General features: G+C 41.4%; 1 protein-coding gene across 2 annotated transcripts in view; it reads left to right on the forward strand.

Annotated features, from left to right (window-relative positions):
* The window catches only part of LOC135918194 (sec1 family domain-containing protein 2-like), a 46,234-nt gene that overhangs the window by 23,354 nt on the left and 2,118 nt on the right, over window positions 1-20,762 (forward strand). Inside the window, exons 8-13 of one of the 2 annotated variants that reach the window (XM_065451872.1) lie at window positions 3,593-3,711; window positions 6,405-6,602; window positions 8,218-8,317; window positions 8,390-8,459; window positions 8,589-8,700; window positions 11,716-11,871. In XM_065451872.1, the coding sequence (XP_065307944.1) occupies window positions 3,593-3,711; window positions 6,405-6,602; window positions 8,218-8,317; window positions 8,390-8,459; window positions 8,589-8,700; window positions 11,716-11,871 (755 nt within the window). The remainder of the gene's footprint in view (window positions 1-3,592; window positions 3,712-6,404; window positions 6,603-8,217; window positions 8,318-8,389; window positions 8,460-8,588; window positions 8,701-11,715; window positions 11,872-20,762) is intronic. The other variant, XM_065451873.1, reaches the window with a different exon arrangement.

Consider the following 20,762-nt stretch of genomic DNA (forward strand, 5'->3'; position numbering starts at 1 on the left):
CAGTGGAGATTTTTTGCAACCAGTTGAACCATAAACTAGTATGTCTTCGCAGAGCAAGGTTACATATTAATAAAACAAATGCGTTGAAATATAATTTATTATGCAGCTGTGTCAAACAGTCCTTTACTTGAATGCTATTTATGAGGAAAAACCGAGCCACTGTGCAATGAGTCATTAACTGCTTCGTTAATTCCTTCTGTGCTGATAATGAAGAGTGCGAAGATTCATTGACCGAAACTTACCCCCGTGTGCCCCATAGCTTTTTTCTTCATCCCGCGACACCTGAAGACATAGTCACAGTCATTTTCAGTCTAAAAAATACAGGTCCTGGCCTCGATAACTTCAGCCCATCTCTCATAAAAACGATAGCGTACCTAATATCTGAAATATTCTGTCACATAGTGAACCTCATCTTTAAAACAGGAATATATCCAACTTCTTTGAAGAAAGCCAAAATAATCCCTGTATTCAAGAAGGGAGATAAGCGTCTAACAGCTAATTACCGCCCTATAGCTATACTTTCATTCTTCAGTAAAATTATCGAAAAACTAATCGTAACACGCTTATCAAGCTATTTATCAAAATTTTGCATCCTATCACCAAATCAATTTGGGTTTCGGGAAGGTTACTCAATTGATTTGGCATTAATATTTCTAACAGACAAGATTCAGCAGGCAATTGACACTGGAAATTTCGCTGGTGCATTATTTATTGACCTTTCTAAAGCATTCGATTCACTTGTTCATAACATCCTTTTTGCTAAATTAGACTCTATTGGTATAACTGGCCCGGCACTGCAATTACTACGTAACTATTTAAAAGATAGAGAATACACTGTATCAATCTGCAGCACTTACTCGCACCCTAAAATAACTAACATTGGTGTACCACAAGGATCTATATTAGGGCCTCTCTTGTTTTTAATATACATTAATGACCTCCCAAAGTACCTAAAGTCCTCTGACTGTATCCTTTACGCTGACGACACTACCATCTTCTCCTCAGACAAAAGTCTTGATTCATTGATGTGTAAGCTTAATCACGACGCGGCAAATATTGTAACCTGGTGCCAACTAAACAGACTACACATTAATACTGCCAAATCTAACTTCGTGATCTTCTCAGCTAAACAAAAACATATCTCAGTGTATCCATCGCTAACCTTTGCTTCCAGTGCAATTTATCCTACTGATAGTGTACTGTTTCTTGGCGTCATATTAGATAAACACCTAAAATTTGACGAGCATGTTTTATCCTTAACAAAGAAGGCAGCATATGGAATTAGAATATTAATTAAAGTTCGCAATTTCTTTAAAATGAAGACACTCATCTCCCTCTACTACGCTTTTATTCACACGCATATTAATTATTGCATATCATCATGGGGAAACACGTATCCCACACATTTATCTCCACTACAGCATACACAAAATCAAGCAATTCGCATCATTACACGTAGCAGCTACACATCGGAAGCATCTCCATTGCTCAGATCTAACGGCATTTTATCGTTACAGAAATTAAATAAATACTCACTTGGACTACTTGTTTATAAATCTGTTAACGGAAAGCTCCCATTCCCTATAATTACTACCAGCCAGTACCCATATTCCACGTCTACCCGTTTCGCTTCTACCAACAGCTATTTACTACCAAAACCTAGAACTAATTATGGTAAATTTACTACTAATTTTTCAGCCACACTACTTTGGAACTCATTACCGTGTCATATTAAGATATCCTCTCATTTTTACACATTCAAGTCAAACCTTCGTAAATTTTTGCACTCAATATAACAATGTGATCGTTATCATTTTATTAATAAGTGCTTTGTGTCGTTAATGTTTTACAGCGTAAGCAAGTGACTAACTTAATATGGTGTCTTTTGTGTTTTTATATAGCTGCTTTGTATTTATATATCCTACTCACTTGTAATGGGAGGTCCCCTGTACAGTCTGTTGACTATGGGTCCTCCCTCTGTATGTATGTATAATCCCCATTTGTAACCTTATTAATATTATTAATGAGGCTTTCCCAGTGGTATAGGTTTTTTGCAACAGACCTAATGATTGTTAGTTTCCTTTGTAGTCTTCTAATTTGGCTCGCATCATGCCACATTGGCAATATAAATTTCAAACAAAATATGCATAGCAAAGAGAGTTATTTGACAGCTGTTATTATTTTGCCTTTAATATCGCAGCTCTTCACCATAAGCCAGAGAGGATTGTAGGCTTCATGTTTTTTTTAGCAGTTTTTATGACATTAATTTGATATGCACATTATTGACTGCATGCTTTTCTGATTGTACCTGAACATTTTCAAACCCTGCAAAAACCAATATAGATTTGTATTCATAAATCTCTGGTTAAATTTTACATGCTGGTGCTTTAGTCACAGAGCACGATTTCATGCTAGAGCAAATAAGACAACAATCCTTTCCACCAACTTTACTAAGTGAAGCTGTAGAAGTAAGCTTGCCCTAAGATTATGTTAACTATAGCTAAGTAACAGGAGGGTGCCCTGCCAGTAGGTTGCAAGTTTGTGGCATGCCGCAGTGGCATAGTGGCCCAGGAATTTGGCTACAGAGCACACGGTTGCGATTTTGATTTCCAGACATGGTGGCTGCATTCTGATAGGGCTGCTTAGTATCCACTATGGACACCAGGTGATCAAAGTTAATTCACAGCGCTTAAGTACTGTATCCCTCAGGGCCCAGGTGTAGCTTCGGGTGAAAATGAGTCACTCGAACTCACTTGTACTTAGATTAACACAAAACTATGGTTCCACACAAAACATATTAGTTAGCACAATTGAGGGCTATGTATTGCAGGTGTTCTTGTATGCAAAATCAAAGAGCACACTGCTGTAGCTTTATTACAGCTCGGGAGGAATTATATTAAGAGTTTGTTGTAGCCTTTTGTTGGTATACTGCAGTCCACTTACTATAATGATAAAGAAGTCTGAATCTCTGGCTCAGTATAACCATGTATTGTTACATTTTGACTGATCATACACTCCTTAAATATGAAATGCATAGTAAACCATGCCAGTCATTATAACTGGTAACGATTAAAAGTTTTATTTTTGCAAGTTAACTGCACTGTATTTGATTTTCAATTCACAAGAAGACCGTTTCAAAGGAGTGTTACCTATCTGACATTAACTGGCAAACAATTGCCCGATTTTAGTACACAAGGTGTAACATTCTTCTAGCCCAGGCAATAATTTTAATATTTTCTAAGATACATGAGAAGTAATTCTTGTTTCATAAATAACCCGCCGTGGTTGCTCAGTGGCTATGGTGTTAGGCTGCTGAGCACGAGGTCGCGGGATCGAATCCCGGACGCGGCGGCCGCATTTCGATGGGGGCGAAATGCGAAAACACCCATGTACTTAGATTTAGGTGCACGTTAAAGAACCCCAGGTGGTCAAAATTTCCGGAGTCCTCCACTACGGCGTGCCTCATAATCAGTAAGTGGTTTTGGCACGTAAAACCCCATAATTTAATTTTTTGTTTCATAAATAAATATCTTGTATTCTTGCAGAGGCAAGTTATTCATGGAGTTTTGTTCTCTGTATCTCTACTTAATAGGAATGCATGATGGAACTGAATCGACTTATTGTGGAGGCAGCCCTCAAACAAGGTGTGCGCTTGGATGTCACTGGTCGTCTAACAGCAGAACAACTCAGGAAAAGAATTATTCAATTCAGGTAAAAAAAAAAGACAAAAAAAAAAACAAGTGCGAATCTTCATTCTGCGGTTAGGTGTTTTTTCTCCCAAGCTGAACGACTTTTTAAACCTAGTGGCACAACTGACAAGTGAAATAACTTCAGGTGAGACTCTATTAATTGGCAGATTGTTTCTAGTGCAACTGTACATTTCATTAATCCCTTCAGACATGAATTAAATCTGCCAAGTGGAAATATACATGCACCATTTTGGGCTCTCGACACGTCAAATTAATGGTCATTAGAAGGTGGAAACAAAACCTTCAATTTTTACCTGTTTTCTGTGGTGTCCACATTTATGGACACACCTCGAGCCAGGAAAAAATATTACGCACAAGTAATGAAACCTTCACAAGCATTCTTCACCGGGTATATGACGCAAATCACTTTGAAACATTTTTACTTTATTTATTAATTCACACACATGCTTTACTCTACCTTACGTAAAACAGATAAAACGAGTCGGCATGAGAAAGTTCTACATATCCGGCAGCGAATCTGGCGTTTTGCTATGTATCCCCGATGTCAGCAGCACTGCGCATCAAGCATGTGGACATGCTCCAATCAGTGATTGTGGCCATTGTAACTGCCCACATCTATGGGTGGCCACTGCACGTTGGTTTTCTTCTGTAGGGGCTCAGGAATTTCACTTCTTGGCTCACCCTGTTTTCCTGGCAGTGCTTTGCTAGAATTGATCAGGCTGTGTGGGATATCTATTTCTCCAAAGCATTTTTTTGGAGGAGCCTTTCTGCATTGCGGAAAAAAATCGCAAATTGAGAAATCATCCTCATCAGACGGTACATTCCCTTGTTCCATCCCGTAGGAGGTAGAGTGACATGAAGTGAAGTTTATCGACTAGCCCATGAAGGAATTGTACTGCAGAATGACTTGCTCATGCTCTTATCCTTCTTGAGGTTGACAGCTGCATTCGGTGTCATTGGAGAGCAAATCTTGCGCTACATACTTCACTGCATTCTTCATCGATAACAAGCAGCTGCTTGTCCTGCATTTCCAAAGGTCCAGAAAGTTATTTAACAGTCTGCTCCGTGATACTTATAGCAGCATTCTATATGAAACCACTTGTAAAATAATTCTAAAACTAGAAAACTTGTAGCACATTTCTGTACCATCTCTGTGTCATATTGTCATGTAGTAATGACAGTGAAGAACACAGCAGCAAGACTATGAATGAGGAAACAAAGTTTTTCTTGCATAGACCTGTGCCCACAAAAAAAGGCTACACTCGAAGCACAACGATAGTGGTGAACACAGTCGGCAATCTGCGAAGCATGATCGGTGGGTCAAGTGTGTCAGCTTTTATACATCACTCGTCGAAGGTTCTAGTATAATCGTTGGCGCCCACGTGGTTTCCCGAAACTACTACACAATTTGTGTGGTGCATGCAATCTGATAATATAAGGTTCGATGAGGACATACACAACAGGTAGAATGAATGATAACAGTCGCATAAATTCCAAATCATGCAGGTGCGTGTTGTGCTGAGCAATAACGTTTTAACATTTGTTATCCAGTGAACAGCGGTCACCGGAGAAAGATAAACAAGCACATGTCAATATTAAATGCATGCAACATCAGTGACATCAGTGTCATGAAGGTCATTGTTTGTATTCTTGAAAAAATCTCTTTGGTGATATTGTCATCGAGCTTTCATTTTACAGCTGTATGCTTGAACATATGCGGAAAAATTAGAAACCTTGATCATGGCAGAGTGAGAGATGCCGTGTCTAAAATATTGCAGTGCTCTAGTGAAGGCAGCTTTGAGGACAACTTTGGTGCTACCTGCAATCATGCCGTGCTCGTGATATGGATAAAAGTTGTTTTGCATTCACGGAGCCCTATTTTGTGATTTAAGTGCCAAAATTTTGCAGGGCATTCTTTGTTACGAGAAAAGCCTCCAAAAAATTAGGTACTTACTGCTTACTCTGTAGAATGTTACAATGTCCATTTTCCTACACTTCTTCACAGATGTTTCATTGAGCTTCATGAAGATGTCACTAGTTGTCTATTTGATAAACCAAAGGTGTGTATCCCAGCACCTTCCAAACTGCATTTTTTTTTTTCACATTTTATACAGTAGCTGCTTGAAGTCAGCATCCACAAATGGGACACAGTGCCTCAAGACAAAAATGATGCCAGCAGACCTTGTTATGCAGGGCCGTCCATTCCTAGGGGATTGTTTGGTTACCATTCAAGTGCTTATAGCAGCTTAAGTTTGGAATAAAGGCCTCTAGATTTATCTTTCATTAATGGATATCCGGGTTAGCTGTTGCATTGGTCACGTTTTCTTTAAAATAAAAGTACTGAAAAAATGTAGTTCCATCAGATTGAATACTACTGAAGTATTTTCCTTGATAGTGGATAGCCCTGTGTATTGTAGAGCATTACATTTGCTCCTCAACATTGCTCATCATCTCTGCTTGCAAGCATCATGCACGCTGATAACACTGTGTTTGTCGAGCAAGGATCACATTTTCTATAACCCCTGGGATCAAAAATGGAAAAAGTGTCTTGCACCTCTACATTAAAATAACAAATCAGCCTTTCTCTCACGGAAAGTAAAACTCGAGCATTGAAAATGAACCTGGTGCTGTGAGCTCCTTGGACAAGTTCAGAGTGCTTGACACTCAGCCATCCACTGTAACATTGCATTTCAGAAAAGATGGTGGGGATGCTGTTATTGACATGGGCCTGGTGCAGCAGATATTGGGGGTCGCTCAGGCAGCACTGGGGGAGAGGTATTCGAAGCTGGAGGACCTCCTTAGCACAGAGAAGGTAATTGTGCAAAATGTGAGTGTCTCCACAGAAGCTGCTTCACGAAGCTTGGTTCAGCTCCTTCGGTCGAGAAACACAACGTGAGTACATGAACAGTATTGGCCACTCAGTTTCCCAACAGAGTGTTCTTACCACAATTTCACTTACACTAACATTTGTTTCAATTTTATTGACACTATGCACAAGTTGGAAAAATGAAGAGCACTATATATTATTATGTTTGTGACTCAGTAAGATACCATCAAGGGATTACCTTTGTCAAAGCGTCCTGTAGCAGGTCCTTGCGAAGTCCCTTAGTCAAAACATTGGCTCTATACTTGGGCTTTCCTTGTTTGACCACCGCTGACTACAAGTCTCCATGTTCTTGTGAACCTGTCAAGTATTTTTCCATCCTGTAGGATTTATTTCTACCAGGCAACATAGTTTAGTAGTTAAATTGGTAGCTTATTATTATTGTTGATGGATCTCATAAGATTTCTACAGCAGTGGTGTGTTCTACCAGTTATTCACCAGTCAGGTTTGCTTATTTTGATGCCCATGTTGATTGTAGCATAAAAAAATAGTGGCCATGGTGTGCTGCTGTTAATGTGCAGGGTGGCAACATTATAGCCATAAGTGAGTTTTTGTTATGCCAACATCACAACTTTATCATGTGATATTGTTGCAGCTTAACAAATCACATCTCTTGTGCATAACAGATGCCATTTCGTATTATTTTGTGTTCACTCAACAGATACTGCAAATTTCAAGTCACCTTCTAGCAATGTATAAAAACAGGTTTCACTTGTAGCAGTAATCACAAAACTCAGGATCTGCTGCTGCAAAATGTACATCCCGTTCACAATTATACATGACTGATGAGTGCAATTCAGCAGCAGCCATCCTGTTTGATGACAGCAACTTGGAGTTAACTTTTCAGTGAAAATTTTTGTGCCCAAAAAATAATGTTTCTACCACCATTCATTTTACGTTGAGTCCAGTCCCAATCTCATGGGCAAATAAAAAATAAACCTATTGAAACTGGTGCATGCTAGTAAGAGTTGTTCAACCAAGAAATTTTGAGATCCATGTAAACTAATAATTGCCTTGAACTTTAATTTCGGAAGCCTTCCAGTTCTCACTAAACAACTAGTGACATTGTGGCATGGCGCTAATAAAAAAATACATCACATGCAAGTAGCAATTGACTCACCACAGTGGCTAACCTGCTCAACTTGTGTTCATGGTTGTTGACATCAGGCAGGGCACAAGGTGCAATAATAGACAGAGTTTCAATGTGACACATGGTGAAACACATACTAATTCAAAATGTAAATGTCTTCTACAGTGTTGAAACAGTATGTGAGGATAATATATGCACGAAATCCTTATCCAACCATTCATAGGCACTCAATGATGTTCTGTGGCCTACATCCAGCACAGAAAATCACTGCTCAACATGAAAGTGCCACATAAGAGATTCCCCCAGCAAATTGAAATAGCAAATACATATTCAGGTATCTACACTTCCATGGGTGTTCAAGCATCGCTACATTATGTCTAATAACGTCATCGCTTACTAGGACAGTAAAAAAGTAGTAACATGAGATTTTGTTTGCACCCATTCACTCTGAAATGCCCTACATGAACTCCTGTCCAGTGACACGTTTGGAAAGCAGATTTGTAACAAGTGCTGTCTTGTGCCACTGTACCCAGAGGATTACAATTAGAAGATATCATGGCTCTTATGGCACTTTTGTATTCTTTATTTGGAGAAAAAACACTTGGAATTGGAAGTGACAAGCGGACACTGAAGGTGAGTGCATCTGCAGATGGCACATGCTAGACAAGCTTGTGTGCGACTTATTTCATAATGTAACTGTTCCAGGCTGAAATCGTAGCAGCAGTATATCAAGCAGCAGCAGAAAAAAACTTGCCCGAGTTTTTTAAACATTTTGGTAAGTGCAATCAAAGTCATTGCCGAGCTGAATGCTATGCTTGCTGGTTGAAGTCAGGAAGCCTTCAACTGCAGTAATGTGAAACAAAGTCGTGTAGGTGTTTCTGTACTTAGGCATTATTCCAACCAGTTTCAGATGAGCAGGAGACGCTAGATGAGAACACCGTGATTCAGAAGGTTGATGAAATATTCAGAGCAGTGGAAGCTCTCAGAATTGCCAGACATCAACTTAGAAAGTACAGGTAAGAAATGCAGACAATCTACGCTGGAAAGATTGGGAGATATAGCATGTTTCTCAACTCTTTCCTTTTCAGGCCATAGGAAATTGATCAGTTTGATCGACAGCTTTATGACACATTGTTAAATGTTGCCGATGGAACTCGTCCATAAGCAACACCATGCACCACATGAAACTAAGACTTCACTTTCACTTTCGGCCAGTTTGTGCTTTTTGGTCAACTCGTGTACATAATGTTTAAAGGGACTGACAACCAATTTTCATGGTACCTCCCCCCCCCCCTTTATTTTTTGTGCAATGGAAAGCTTACTCGTCAGAGTGTCTAATCATGAAGTGCTAGAAAATGCTGTGGAACATTTTTTTATCAGAATTTTGCTATCCACAGTGAGGATGTCATTCACTGGAAGCATGCTGAAAACGGTGATAGGTGAGTGCGATAGCGATTATACCACGGCATTAGTGGGAGGAAGACGACAAGTGTGGCCGTAGCTGTAACAAAGTACGATTTTGTTTTCAAGTCGATGTTCTTGCTATTAATGTTTCCAAATCATTAAATTATTTCTGTGATAATAAATACATGTTTTCGTAGTTTCCTGCCCAACTGCTTTGGTATTTAACCAGTCAAAGTGAACTGAATCGGATCGAAAACGAAACGACTCCGTTACATGTAATATGGAGTTCAGTGTGTTGCTGTAGCCACACGTGCATTTTTGATTTCCAAAGCATAGAATAATCCGCGTGTGTCTAATAATATACCAACTGTACTTTTAAGCACTAATTACGCTGTAACAATTGACTTACATACAGTAATCTCATAGAATACATCCGAAGTACCAAGATTTAATCGCCAGGTCTTGCCACTTACTGGTTTTTGAGACTTTTTTTTGCCAGTTTAAAATTGTAATTTCTACTTAAATCACGAACAGCGTGCTGGGTTCTATCACTATAAATCATGCTCATTTCATTTACATCAATGTCTCGTAAGACATTCTGGCCAGTTGTCAGTCTCTTTAAATAACAGCAGTAGTGAAGACATGGGAGCTTCCGTCAGGTTGTCAAATTTTCTGCTGTGACATCTATGCTACTCTAAGCATACCTCAAACGTCGGCACATGCTCAAGAGTGCACATTGTATTGATTGTTATGTTAGATTAATATCAAGTGCAGCTTCAGTTTCTTTGCTCACAGTTGCTTTTTTTCCATGTACAGTGGAAATTATGAAAAATCTTTCTCAACGTGTGGTGTTTTCACTCACCCTGAAGCACACAGTTGGTTCCAGACCAATATTCTGCAGAGACTTGCCTAGCAGTCTGATCTGGTACTTCTTGAACACAGCCCATGCAGATGTCCTTTTTCATTGCCAGAAATACCCGCACAAAGCATGCAAAGGCTCCAGTGTTAGTTCAAGGTGCACAACTTGGCCAGCTTGCTTACAAAGAGAAGCTGATTGAGCACGACAATCGAGTACAAGGAAGTTAGTGGGTGTTTCGCAACCTGACAACCGTTGCCTCAAGAGCCTAAAGAATGCCAAAAGAAAAAAAGCTGTTGCTTGCTGCAAAGAGCAAAAACAAGCTCTTTCTTCACAATAGGCACATGCCAATTTTCACATTTCTGAAACCATGGCTTTCCCGCATACCATGAGCATCACTGTGGCTACTGTACATGCCACCAAAATGTTTTTTTTTCGCTTGACCGGAAACCAGTAGCAATTAAATATTTGTAATTTCAGATTTTTTTTTTTACTCTGCACTTTCAGTAAAACCACAAGGTATTCTTTTCAGTCACGCTACTTGAGTTGCTGCTTTAAAATTTCATGTAGTTATTCTCAAAAGCTTTTTGAGCAATTATTTCTGTATTATTTCCATTCAAAACAACTACAGTTAAGCAACAATTTTATGTATTGCTGCGTCTGTTGCCAATGTGTCTTAAAATAAGGTGTCAAAACGCAAAAGTACCAAAAATGAGCACTTTTCTGGCAGCAATGAAATAGCTCAGTGGATCTATAAGAGCTGGCAGTCAATGAACCTGAGGAAAGCACAGTGTAATTTTAGCACCTTAACTGTTGGAGTAATGTTGCTTTCACAATATTATGTTACTATTATCACATTTTCGTTTATGTTGAAGACGAGCACAGAAAAGATGGCAAATCATCACCAGTCAGTACCTAATCCACAATCTTTGTGTACTTTATTGTATTGTACCACTTGACCCATAAAGGGGGCAATTTTAGGGATATTTTAACACAAGTACAGAACTAGCACATACTAGTTTCAGTGACAACTGTCTCTAATTATTAAAAATATGGTATTCAATACAAAATAATACTTTTTTGAAGAACATGATTAGAAACAAGGGCGGACAAAAGAAAAGTCCCTGTCAGATCATTTAGCAGCTTTAGTAACTAAGATTTGCTAATTAAAATTTTAATCTTCAATGACAGGTTGTCACTGCCAACTGAGCATTTGTAGCTAATGGGGAGCTTATAACAAATATACTTTTAAAACGGATCAAAAGCTGTTATTTATAGCGTACTGGCATAAAGTGTTGCAACTCACTTGCAGCGTGAAACTGAAACCCATACCAAGCACATGACGATACAGGCAGACCTTTCCGGTGCCTTGCCCTTCACGTTACGGCTTCTTTATAACTCTTGGGTGCCTTTGTCAGACGCTAACCTCAAAGGGTTACCATAAGAAAACTGCAGGGAGAAGAAAAGAGAGAAAGGAGGCTGCAGGCAGGGCATTGCTATCACTGCCTCTCCAGCTGAAAGGAACCAATGAGTTGAGGGGTAATGAAGAAAGTAAGCATTGCGCTTTTTATATCTACAGTCACATTAGCTCTTTTTCAAGAAAGCTCTTGGATAGTTCCTTGAAAGGCATCGCACTCATTTCAGGGTGTTGTTCAGTTTCAAGAAAAAGGTATTTCAGGACCCCTTTGACTAATAATAAATGCTACAAGGATGATTTGTTTTCTGAAACGAAACGCCCAACAAAGGTTCGAAGGGTTATACTCTTGTGCAGGACCATTCTCGAAGAAGGGAACCTGATGCAGCCAGCAGTGTACAAGCCGTTGCTGAAGCAGCTGCTGCAAGACATTTTTGACCCCAACATGTCAGAGGCACTGCAGCTCAACTACCACTCTGGGGGGCTCAGTGATATGTTAAAAGCAGGATTTGGGTAATCTACTACTTTATCTACTCTCAGAAATGTCTGACTTCACTCATGCTTGACAGTGTAGCTGGCCTAACACTCTGCGTGCTCACAGCCAGTCTGTTGGAACATTTTTCCTGCCAAGAACACAGAAAGATGAATGGTTCACTCATGCAGAAATTGGCATTCACGAAGTCACAATCAGAGCATAAAAAACTTAATCTCCTTATTTATTAATTTATGTGCAGGCACAAGTTCTTAAATAATATTTTTAATTCTAATAATTGATTACACGACTCACTCTGTTAATTTTTCTAATGAGGTACTCATTTGCTTTGTGCTAGAACAAAGATAAAAGGGAAGATAATGTGACGCTCACAGAATTGAAAATGACTATCATTTAGGCTTCTGTGATGTCTAATAATTAACTTGGCTTTTTCATTCACTCGTAGTTTCATAGCTTCGGGATGCTCATCTGCTCGCCATGAAGGCTGCCCTTTTGCTTCTTTAGTGAGCTGAGGCTGGCACGCTTCTTGCAGACTCGCTTCACTTTTTCTTTTAGCAGTGTGTGTGTGAGTGTAGTTCTTATTGCCCCACGGTCAGTTACACGTTGCCGGTTCACCATGCCGAGACCAAGGTCAACCATCTAGGCAAATTTAGACACGTTGAATGGCAACAGTGGGCCAGTCACAAGCAGGTTCTGTTCTGCCACCTACTTGCAACTAAACAATCCAACCTGATGTCAAATCTAGGGAATTAAAGGATTTGTCTGAAATATCATCTTCAAAATCTTGCTCTAGGAGTTTATCAGTTCGTGTGCAGCCAGATATTCCACCATCGGAAAATGATGTGCACAACATGAAGGTGTCCCGAGAAACCAGGGAAGCAGTGAGCTCACATGACGCCTTTCCATTGCACTGGGTGTTTAAGCGATGACCGTCTCTAATCATTAAAAATAGGGGATTCAAGACAATGGTACTTTTCACTGGCTGAGATTCGCAACAAGGATGGACAAAAGAAAGCTCTCCAACAGATAATTTAGCAACTGAATTAGCCAAGACTTGCAAAACAACATTTAATTATGTTTGGCCACCAATGCCAACTGGACACCTGTGGCTAACAGCAAGCTCATCACAAATGGGCTTCTAAAACAGATCAAAAATCCTTACTTGAAGTATGCTGACACGTTTTGGACGCAGAACAGACCAAGCTTGTCATGAGTGCACATAACCACACCTTAACATTACTATGTCAAACTATGGCAAAAGCTATGCTACAAAACCAAAGAAAACCTTGCAACATCATGCTGTTGGCTGAAAAACAGGCGCTCACTGTGCATACCCATGTGAATTCACTGTCTACTATCACCAATGGCTACTCGTTTTCTTCTTTTGGGTGACAAGCATAAAGTAAATGCGAGCCACCAGTCAAGAAGCCTTATGCAGATCAGTTTGGCACTCTGACTGACGTGCCATGGAATGTTGCATGTCCTACACGTCACCGCATGACGCAACATGACACAACCTTAAGCCATGATCACACGTGCTCCTGATGCGCTTAGTTTGTTTTGAGCAGGAAAAAGCACAGAACACATTGTGTCAGCATGCTTTAAACAAGTGATCTTTAACTATGTTAAAAGCAGATTTTTTATGAGCTTGCCATTACTATATATGTTATTTTGGTGGCATAACATTGATAATTAGAAACTCAACTAATGGATCTTAGCTAATTAGGATGCTAAATTATCAGTAATTTTTCTTTTGTCTGCCCCTGTTATGAACCTTGGCCAGCAAAAACTGCCATTCTGTCTTGAATCCCCTATATTTAATAATTAGATACTGTCGCCATGGAAGCACCCGTTAAAGCGAAATCGAAGCTAAGCCATGCTTGACAAAGCCTTCACAAAATCAGTCCGTGTTTCCAGAAGAGCTTGACTACTCAAAGAACCACCACTGACGAGCTTTCTTTTTAGCCTCTCTGGCTTGCTTTTTGCCACTGTCGTGAAAGCTAAAGTGAAACTAAAGGATGGCCACTTTCTTTGACACCAAGCAACTGAAGTAAGGCCTAGATATAGGACAAAGCTGCACGAATTTGCCACAGCACATGTGCACTTTTGTGCTGTCTGAAATCAAAGGCATTTTGTTCCGCATGCCTACCATAACTTTACTGGTGCTAGTTGTGCATTTCATTACTACACGGCCATTAGTTTGCGTAGACAGTCCCTGGCTATAACTGCAATGTGGACACCAATAAAATGCTCTGGGAAGATGTTAATGGTGCTGTACCAATATTTGTGCGTAACTCGACTTCAGCTTATATGTCAGGCTTATTTTACCAGGAGCTAAATTAAACTGATGGGATTCAATCCCAAATCTGCACAATGGCAAATGACAGATGCAATAGTGTAAGGCCTTGGATCAATTTTAACCTTCAAGGATTCTTTAATGTGCTCCTAATTCTTGGTGCACGAGTATTTTTATATTTCACCTGTATTGGAATGTAGCGTTTGCAGCCAGGAATTAAACCTGTAACCTTTGTGGCCAGATTCAATAATTTTGGCATTACTTTTCTTTATTATGGTGCCTTTCTGTCGCAACAGGGATTCACTCACATACTGTATAGACTCATGAAAGGGCCGCCCCACCAACTTGCCAGCTCGAAATTCAGGGAAAAATGATTTCCAGTGGCAAAGCAATCGCGTTCGGTGCCCCGATGCTATGTGCACACATCGGCAAATTTTCGCTCCGTACTTGCATGTGCTGATACTAGATGGCTAGAGTTGCGTGTTCTCTGATGCAGTGGTACATCTGGGGATCCAGGATGCGCACAAATTGCCGGCTGCTGCTGCACCATTTTGACCAAAAGTTTCGGTCTCGTGTAAGAGCCGCACCTTGTCAGAAGTTTGAAAAGTGCGGCCCTTACACAAGTCTATACGGTAATATGCCTGTGCTGCTTGTCTTGTAATTGGAATTGATATCCGCATATTGCAAGAGTATCACTGACAAGCGGAGTGCCGGTTTACAATTTTCTGTCCTCACGCATGTTAGCGCAGAGTCAATTATCCCAGACTGTTCTGTGTTCCTGCAGCTCCCCCACATCCCCACTTCACAGCCCTTTCGCAAGCTCAGTTTAGCGGCACACTAACTAGCTACAAAGTTGGCAAATTTCTCAAATGCCATTCCATGAACAATGAAATTGCAAACTTGACACTTAATCTTCAGTACCCACAACTTCACCAACACATGACGCTGTTCCGAGTTACTGCCTTTCATACTCATCAGCGAGTTCTACAATAGACCCGACACTCCGGGGCGAATCTACACCTCCTTCAGTAGGCTTTAGGTAGGGTATGTGTGTGGGGGGAGGGGGCATTGCACCCTTTCCCCCATCCCCTTGTGTGCATAAATAAGCATAAGGCTGCATGCTCATTGGCTGTTTCTGCATGACAGTTCAAATTGTCATCAAATAAATGCTGCTTGGCTTAGGTTTTATGAATTCCAGTTGAGTTGAACAGTGAAAACTGCTGTTGCCACCTGATACTCTGGGAGCAAGAAAGCGGTGGCTGAAAGGTTACATATTGTTGATATTTTGTCCCAAAATATATTTGAAATACTTTTTTATGATGTTGAAAGGTATTCCTGTAAGCTACAACTTACTCTTTTGCTGCTAACAAAGCATCCTAGTGTACAGAGGGCTAACTGCTCAACAAGCATTGAACTGGAGTGTGGAGCATCAGCAGCAGTTGTGCTAAATCTTTTGGCGAGAATTGGCTGCAGTGAGCATTGCATGGTCTTTCTGCCCATGTGTGTGCTTGCTGTGCTTGAAATACAATCGTGTCACCGTTTTCCTTGATTCATCAAAGCATTGTGCCACGTATGCAGGAAAGACACCTGGCACCCAAAGGGTCAAACGCAATTCTTGGCATGGGAAGTATGGGTGACATGTTGAACAAGAGTGCATGCAACACACTGCCAATTAAAGGCATTGTTCACATTTGTGTGTTTGATATGCCCCATAGCTTAGCAAACTTTTTCAATGCTTTAGAATTTTTTGCTATATACCTGCTGAAGCACCCAAATCCTGCCTCATCCATGTCATATTCTTGCATGCCGATTGAAAATTAGTGCATGGTTTAACTACACCAAGGCATATCAGCTTTCATTACAATGTAGAGTAATTTTCTATTATTGCTAGTTAGACACCAATTCACCTCCCAAAAGTGATTACCTGCAGCATTTTACAGCGAAGCTGTATATGGCTGTATTCCATCTATGTTTCGTATACGTCATCAAAAATTATCATCAGCAGCTCATACCCTCCTAAGCAAGCAAAAATGCAATGGTTCATCCCCCTCGTAATGCAGAGGCTACAAGCACTCAGCAAAGTGAAGCAAACAGTGCATCTATTCATTGGAATCACAGATACGACATACAGAATAGCACATATTTCAATAAATAACAAGCTCAAAACAAGCATCTGTCATCATCAGCAACGGCTCATACCCCTATCATCATCATCATCAGCCTAGTTACGCCCACTGCAGGGCAAAGGCCTCTCCCATACTTCTCCAACTACCCCGGTCATGTACTAATTGTGGCCATGTTGTCCCTGCAAACGTCTTAATGTCATCCGCCCACCTAACTTTCTGCCGCCCCCTGCTACGTACGCTTCCCTTCCCTTGGAATCCAGTTCGTAACCTTTAGTGACCATCGGTTATCTTCCCTCCTCATTACATGTCCGGCCCATGCCCATTTCTTTTTCTTGATTTCAACTAAGATGTCGTTTACCTGCGTTTGTTGCCTCACCCAATCTGCTCTTTTCTTATCCCTTAACGTTACACCCATCATTCTTCTTTCCATAGCTCGTTGCGTCGTCCTCAATTTCAGCAGAACCCTTTTCGTAAGCCTCCAGGTTTCTGCCGCATATGTGAGTACTGGTAACACACAGCTGTTATACACTTTCCTTTTGAGGGATAGTGGCAACCTGCTGTTCATGATTTGAGAATGCCTGCCAAACGCACCCCAACCCATTCTTATTCTTCTGGCTATTTGAGTCTCATGATCCAGATCCGTGGTCACTACCTGCCCTAAGTAGATGTATTCCCTTACCACTTCCAGTGCTTCGCTACCTATCGTAAACTGCTGTTCTCTTCCGAGACTGTTAAACAATACTTTAGTTTTCTGCAGATTAATTTTCAGACCCACCCTTCTGCTTTGCCTCTCTAGGCCAGTGAGCATGCATTGCAATTGGTCTCCCGAGTTATTAGTAACTCGGGAGAGGCAATATCATCAAGGCAATATCAAGGCAAGGCAATATCATCAGCGAATCGCAAGTTGCTAAGGTATTCTCCATCAACTTTTATGCCCAATTCTTCCCACTCCAGGCCTCTGAATACCTCCTGTAAACATGCTGTGAATAGCATTGGAGATATCGTATCTCCCTGTCCGACGCCTTTCTTTATAGGGATTTTGTTGCTTTCTTTGTGGAGGACTACGGTGGCTGTGGAGCCGCTATAGATATCTTCCAGTATTTTTACATATGGCTCATCTACACCCTGATTCCGTAATGCCTCCATGACTGCTGAGGTTTCGACTGAATCAAATGCTTTCTCGTAATCAATGAAAGCTATATATAAGGGTTGGTTATATTCTGCACATTTCTCTATCACTTGATTGATAGTGTGAATATAGTCTATTGTTGAGTAGCCTTTACGGAATCCTGCCTGGTCCTTTGGTTGACAGAAGTCTAAGGTGTTCCTGATTCTATTTGCGATTACCTTAGTAAATACTTTGTAGGCAACGGACAGTAAGTTGATCGGTCTATAATTTTTCAAGTCTTTGGCGTCCCCTTTCTTATGGATTAGGATTATGTTAGCGTTCTTCCAAGATTCCGGTACGCTCGAGGTTATGAGACATTGCGTATGCAGGGTGGCCAGTTTCTCTAGAACAATCTGACCACCATCCTTCAACAAATCTGCTGTTACCTGATCCTCCCCAGCTGCCTTCCCCCTTTGCATAGCTCCTAAGGCTTTCTTTACTTCTTTTGGCGTTACCTGTGGGATTTCGAATTCCTCTAGGCTATTCTCTCTTCCACTATCGTCGTTGGTGCCACTGGTATTGTATAAATCTCTATAGAACTCCTCAGCCACTTGAACTATCTCATCCATATTAGTAACGATATTGCTGGCTTTGTCTCTTAACGCACACATGTGATTCTTGCCTATTCCTAGTTTCTTCTTCACTGTTTTTAGGCTTCCTCCGTTCCTGAGAGCCTGTTCAATTCTGTCCATATTATAGTTCCTGATGTCCGCTGTCTTACGCTTGTTGATTAACTTAGAAAGTTCTGCCAGTTCTATTCTAGCTGTAGGGTTAGAGGCTTTCATACATTGGCATTTCTTGATCAGATCTTTCGTCTCCTGCGATAGCTTACTGGTTTCCTGTCTAACGGCGTTACCACCGACTTCTATTGCGCACTCCTTAATGATGCCCATGAGATTGTCGTTCATTGCTTCAACACTAAGGTCCTCTTCCTGAGTTAAAGCCGAATACCTGTTCTGTAGCTTGATCCGGAATTCCTCTAGTTTCTCTCTTACTGCTAACTCATTGATTGGCTTCTTGTGTACCAGTTTCTTCTGTTCCCTCCTCAAGTCTAGGCTAATTCAAGTTCTTACCATCCTATGGTCACTGCAGCGCACCTTGCCGAGCACTTCTACATCTTGTGTGATGCCAGGGTTCGCGCAGAGTATGAAGTCGATTTCATTTTCTAGTCTCACCATTCGGGCTCCTCCACGTCCACTTTCGACTAACCTGCTTGCCGAAAAAGGTATTCATTACCCGCATATTATTCTGTTCTGCAAACTCTACTAATAATTCTCCTCTGCTATTCCTAGAGCCTATGCCATATTCACCCGCCGTGGTTGCTCAGTGGCTATGGTGTTGGGCTGCCGAGCACGAGGTCGCGGGATCGAATCCCGGCCACGGCAGCCGCATTTCGATGGGGGCGAAATGCGAAAACACCCGTGTGCTTAGATTTAGGTGCACATTAAAGAACCCCAGGTGGTCAACATTTCCGGAGTGCTCCACTACGGCGTGCCTCATAATCAGAAAGTGGTTTTGGCACGTAAAACCCCAAATATTATTATTATGCCATATTCCCCCACTGACTTGTCTCCAGCCTGCTTCTTGCCTACCCTGGCATTGAAGTCGCCCATCAGTATAGTGTATTTTGTTTTGACTTTACCCATCGCTGATTCTACGTTTTCATAAAAGCTTTCGACTTCCTGGTCATCATGACTGCATGTAGGGGCATAGACTTGTACCACCTTCAATTTGTACCTCTTATTAAGTTTTACAAGACCTGCCACCCTCTCGTTAATGCTATAGAATTCCTGTATATTACCAGCTATTTCCTTATTAATCAGGAATCCGACTCCTAGTTCTCGTCTCTCCACTAAGCCCCGGTAACACAGTACATGCCCGCTTTTTAGCACTGTATATGCTTCTTTTGTCCTCCTAACCTCACTGAGCCCTATTATATCCCATTTACTACCCTCTAATTCCTCCAATAACACTGCTAGACTCGCCTCACTAGATAGTGTTCTAACGTTAAACGTTGCCAGGTTCAGATTCCAATGGCGGCCTGTCCGGAGCCAGGTATTCTTAGCACCCTCTGCAGCGTCACAGATCTGACCACCGCCGTGGTCAGTTGCTTCGCGGCTGCTGGGGACTGAGGGCCGGGGTTTGATTGTTGTATTCATATGGGAGGTTGTGGCCAACTACTGCACCAGGGTGGCCAATCTTGCTCTGGTGAGAGAGTGCGTTACCGGTTCTGGTCGCCGGGATCAGGCCGCACTCCAGGCCTGTTTGTGCAATTTTCTCAACACACGGTTTTTTTTTTTTATTTTCCGGTGGAGAATTGCGCGGCACCGGGATTTGAATCACGGTCCTTTATACCCCTATAAGCAAGCAAAAATGCAATAGGTCATACCCTCATAGGGCAGAGGCTACAAGCGCTTGGCAAGCAAGGCTACAGGCACTCCACCTACTTGGAACAATAAGTTTTATATCTTGGGTCCAAATAGAGCTCTCCTCACATATTAAGCCGATAAGAACAGATACTACACATTGACCTGCGTTGACCATGTCTACGTTTACACTGCCCTCTCTTTGTCGGCATTCTAAGCGCTTGCACATCTACAGTCGAACCCACTTATAACAATATTCAAGTGCCACAAAAATTCCATTGTTATAACCGAGTTGCATGAAAAAAACAAAATCAAGGATGGTGTAGCTGTTCTGAGAAAACTATAATGGCGGGGAGGCCAGTTCTCCTCCCCAATCCCTTCTTCCATCCAGCTTCCGATTGTGTTGACTCGTTTAACTGTTTAACTCTGCTTCCTGATTCCATGTTGTTAACAAGTCGCAACTGTCGGCGTTCAAGAATGGCACTGCTATAACAATTCCAAAGATGGGTCACAGGCTGCAAGTGACATACAAGCTCCGCCGAGGCATCGCTTTGGTGGCCCCGAAAGGCGCCTTTTAAAAAATGCGGGAAGGTTGCCGCAGCAGCATCTCAGCTTGAGAAATCCAGAAGAAACGCTGGGATGTGATCACCACATACTTCCCACTGGCTTGCATGAGAAAACCGCATGTCTGTCAGCCTTGCTTTCTTTATGCAAAGCTTGTGAATATCCTTCTCTAAGGCATCCAGGTGCTTCACATAGTGAAGTGGAAGGTCCCTTGCGAAAGCAAGCCCATGAGGGATTGAAGCATCTACAGGACCTCCCGCAGGGACAACGTCGAGGCAGCCTGCCTTACCACGTCGGCGCTGCCGTCGTGGCCGTCACTACTGCTATCCGATGCAAGCACATTCGCGACGATCGCCTAATTGGTTAGAAGCACTTTCTTTTCACCAGCAAC

The sequence above is a fragment of the Dermacentor albipictus genome, chromosome 1 (assembly GCF_038994185.2).
Source record: "Dermacentor albipictus isolate Rhodes 1998 colony chromosome 1, USDA_Dalb.pri_finalv2, whole genome shotgun sequence".
Lineage (NCBI taxonomy): Eukaryota > Metazoa > Arthropoda > Arachnida > Ixodida > Ixodidae > Dermacentor > Dermacentor albipictus.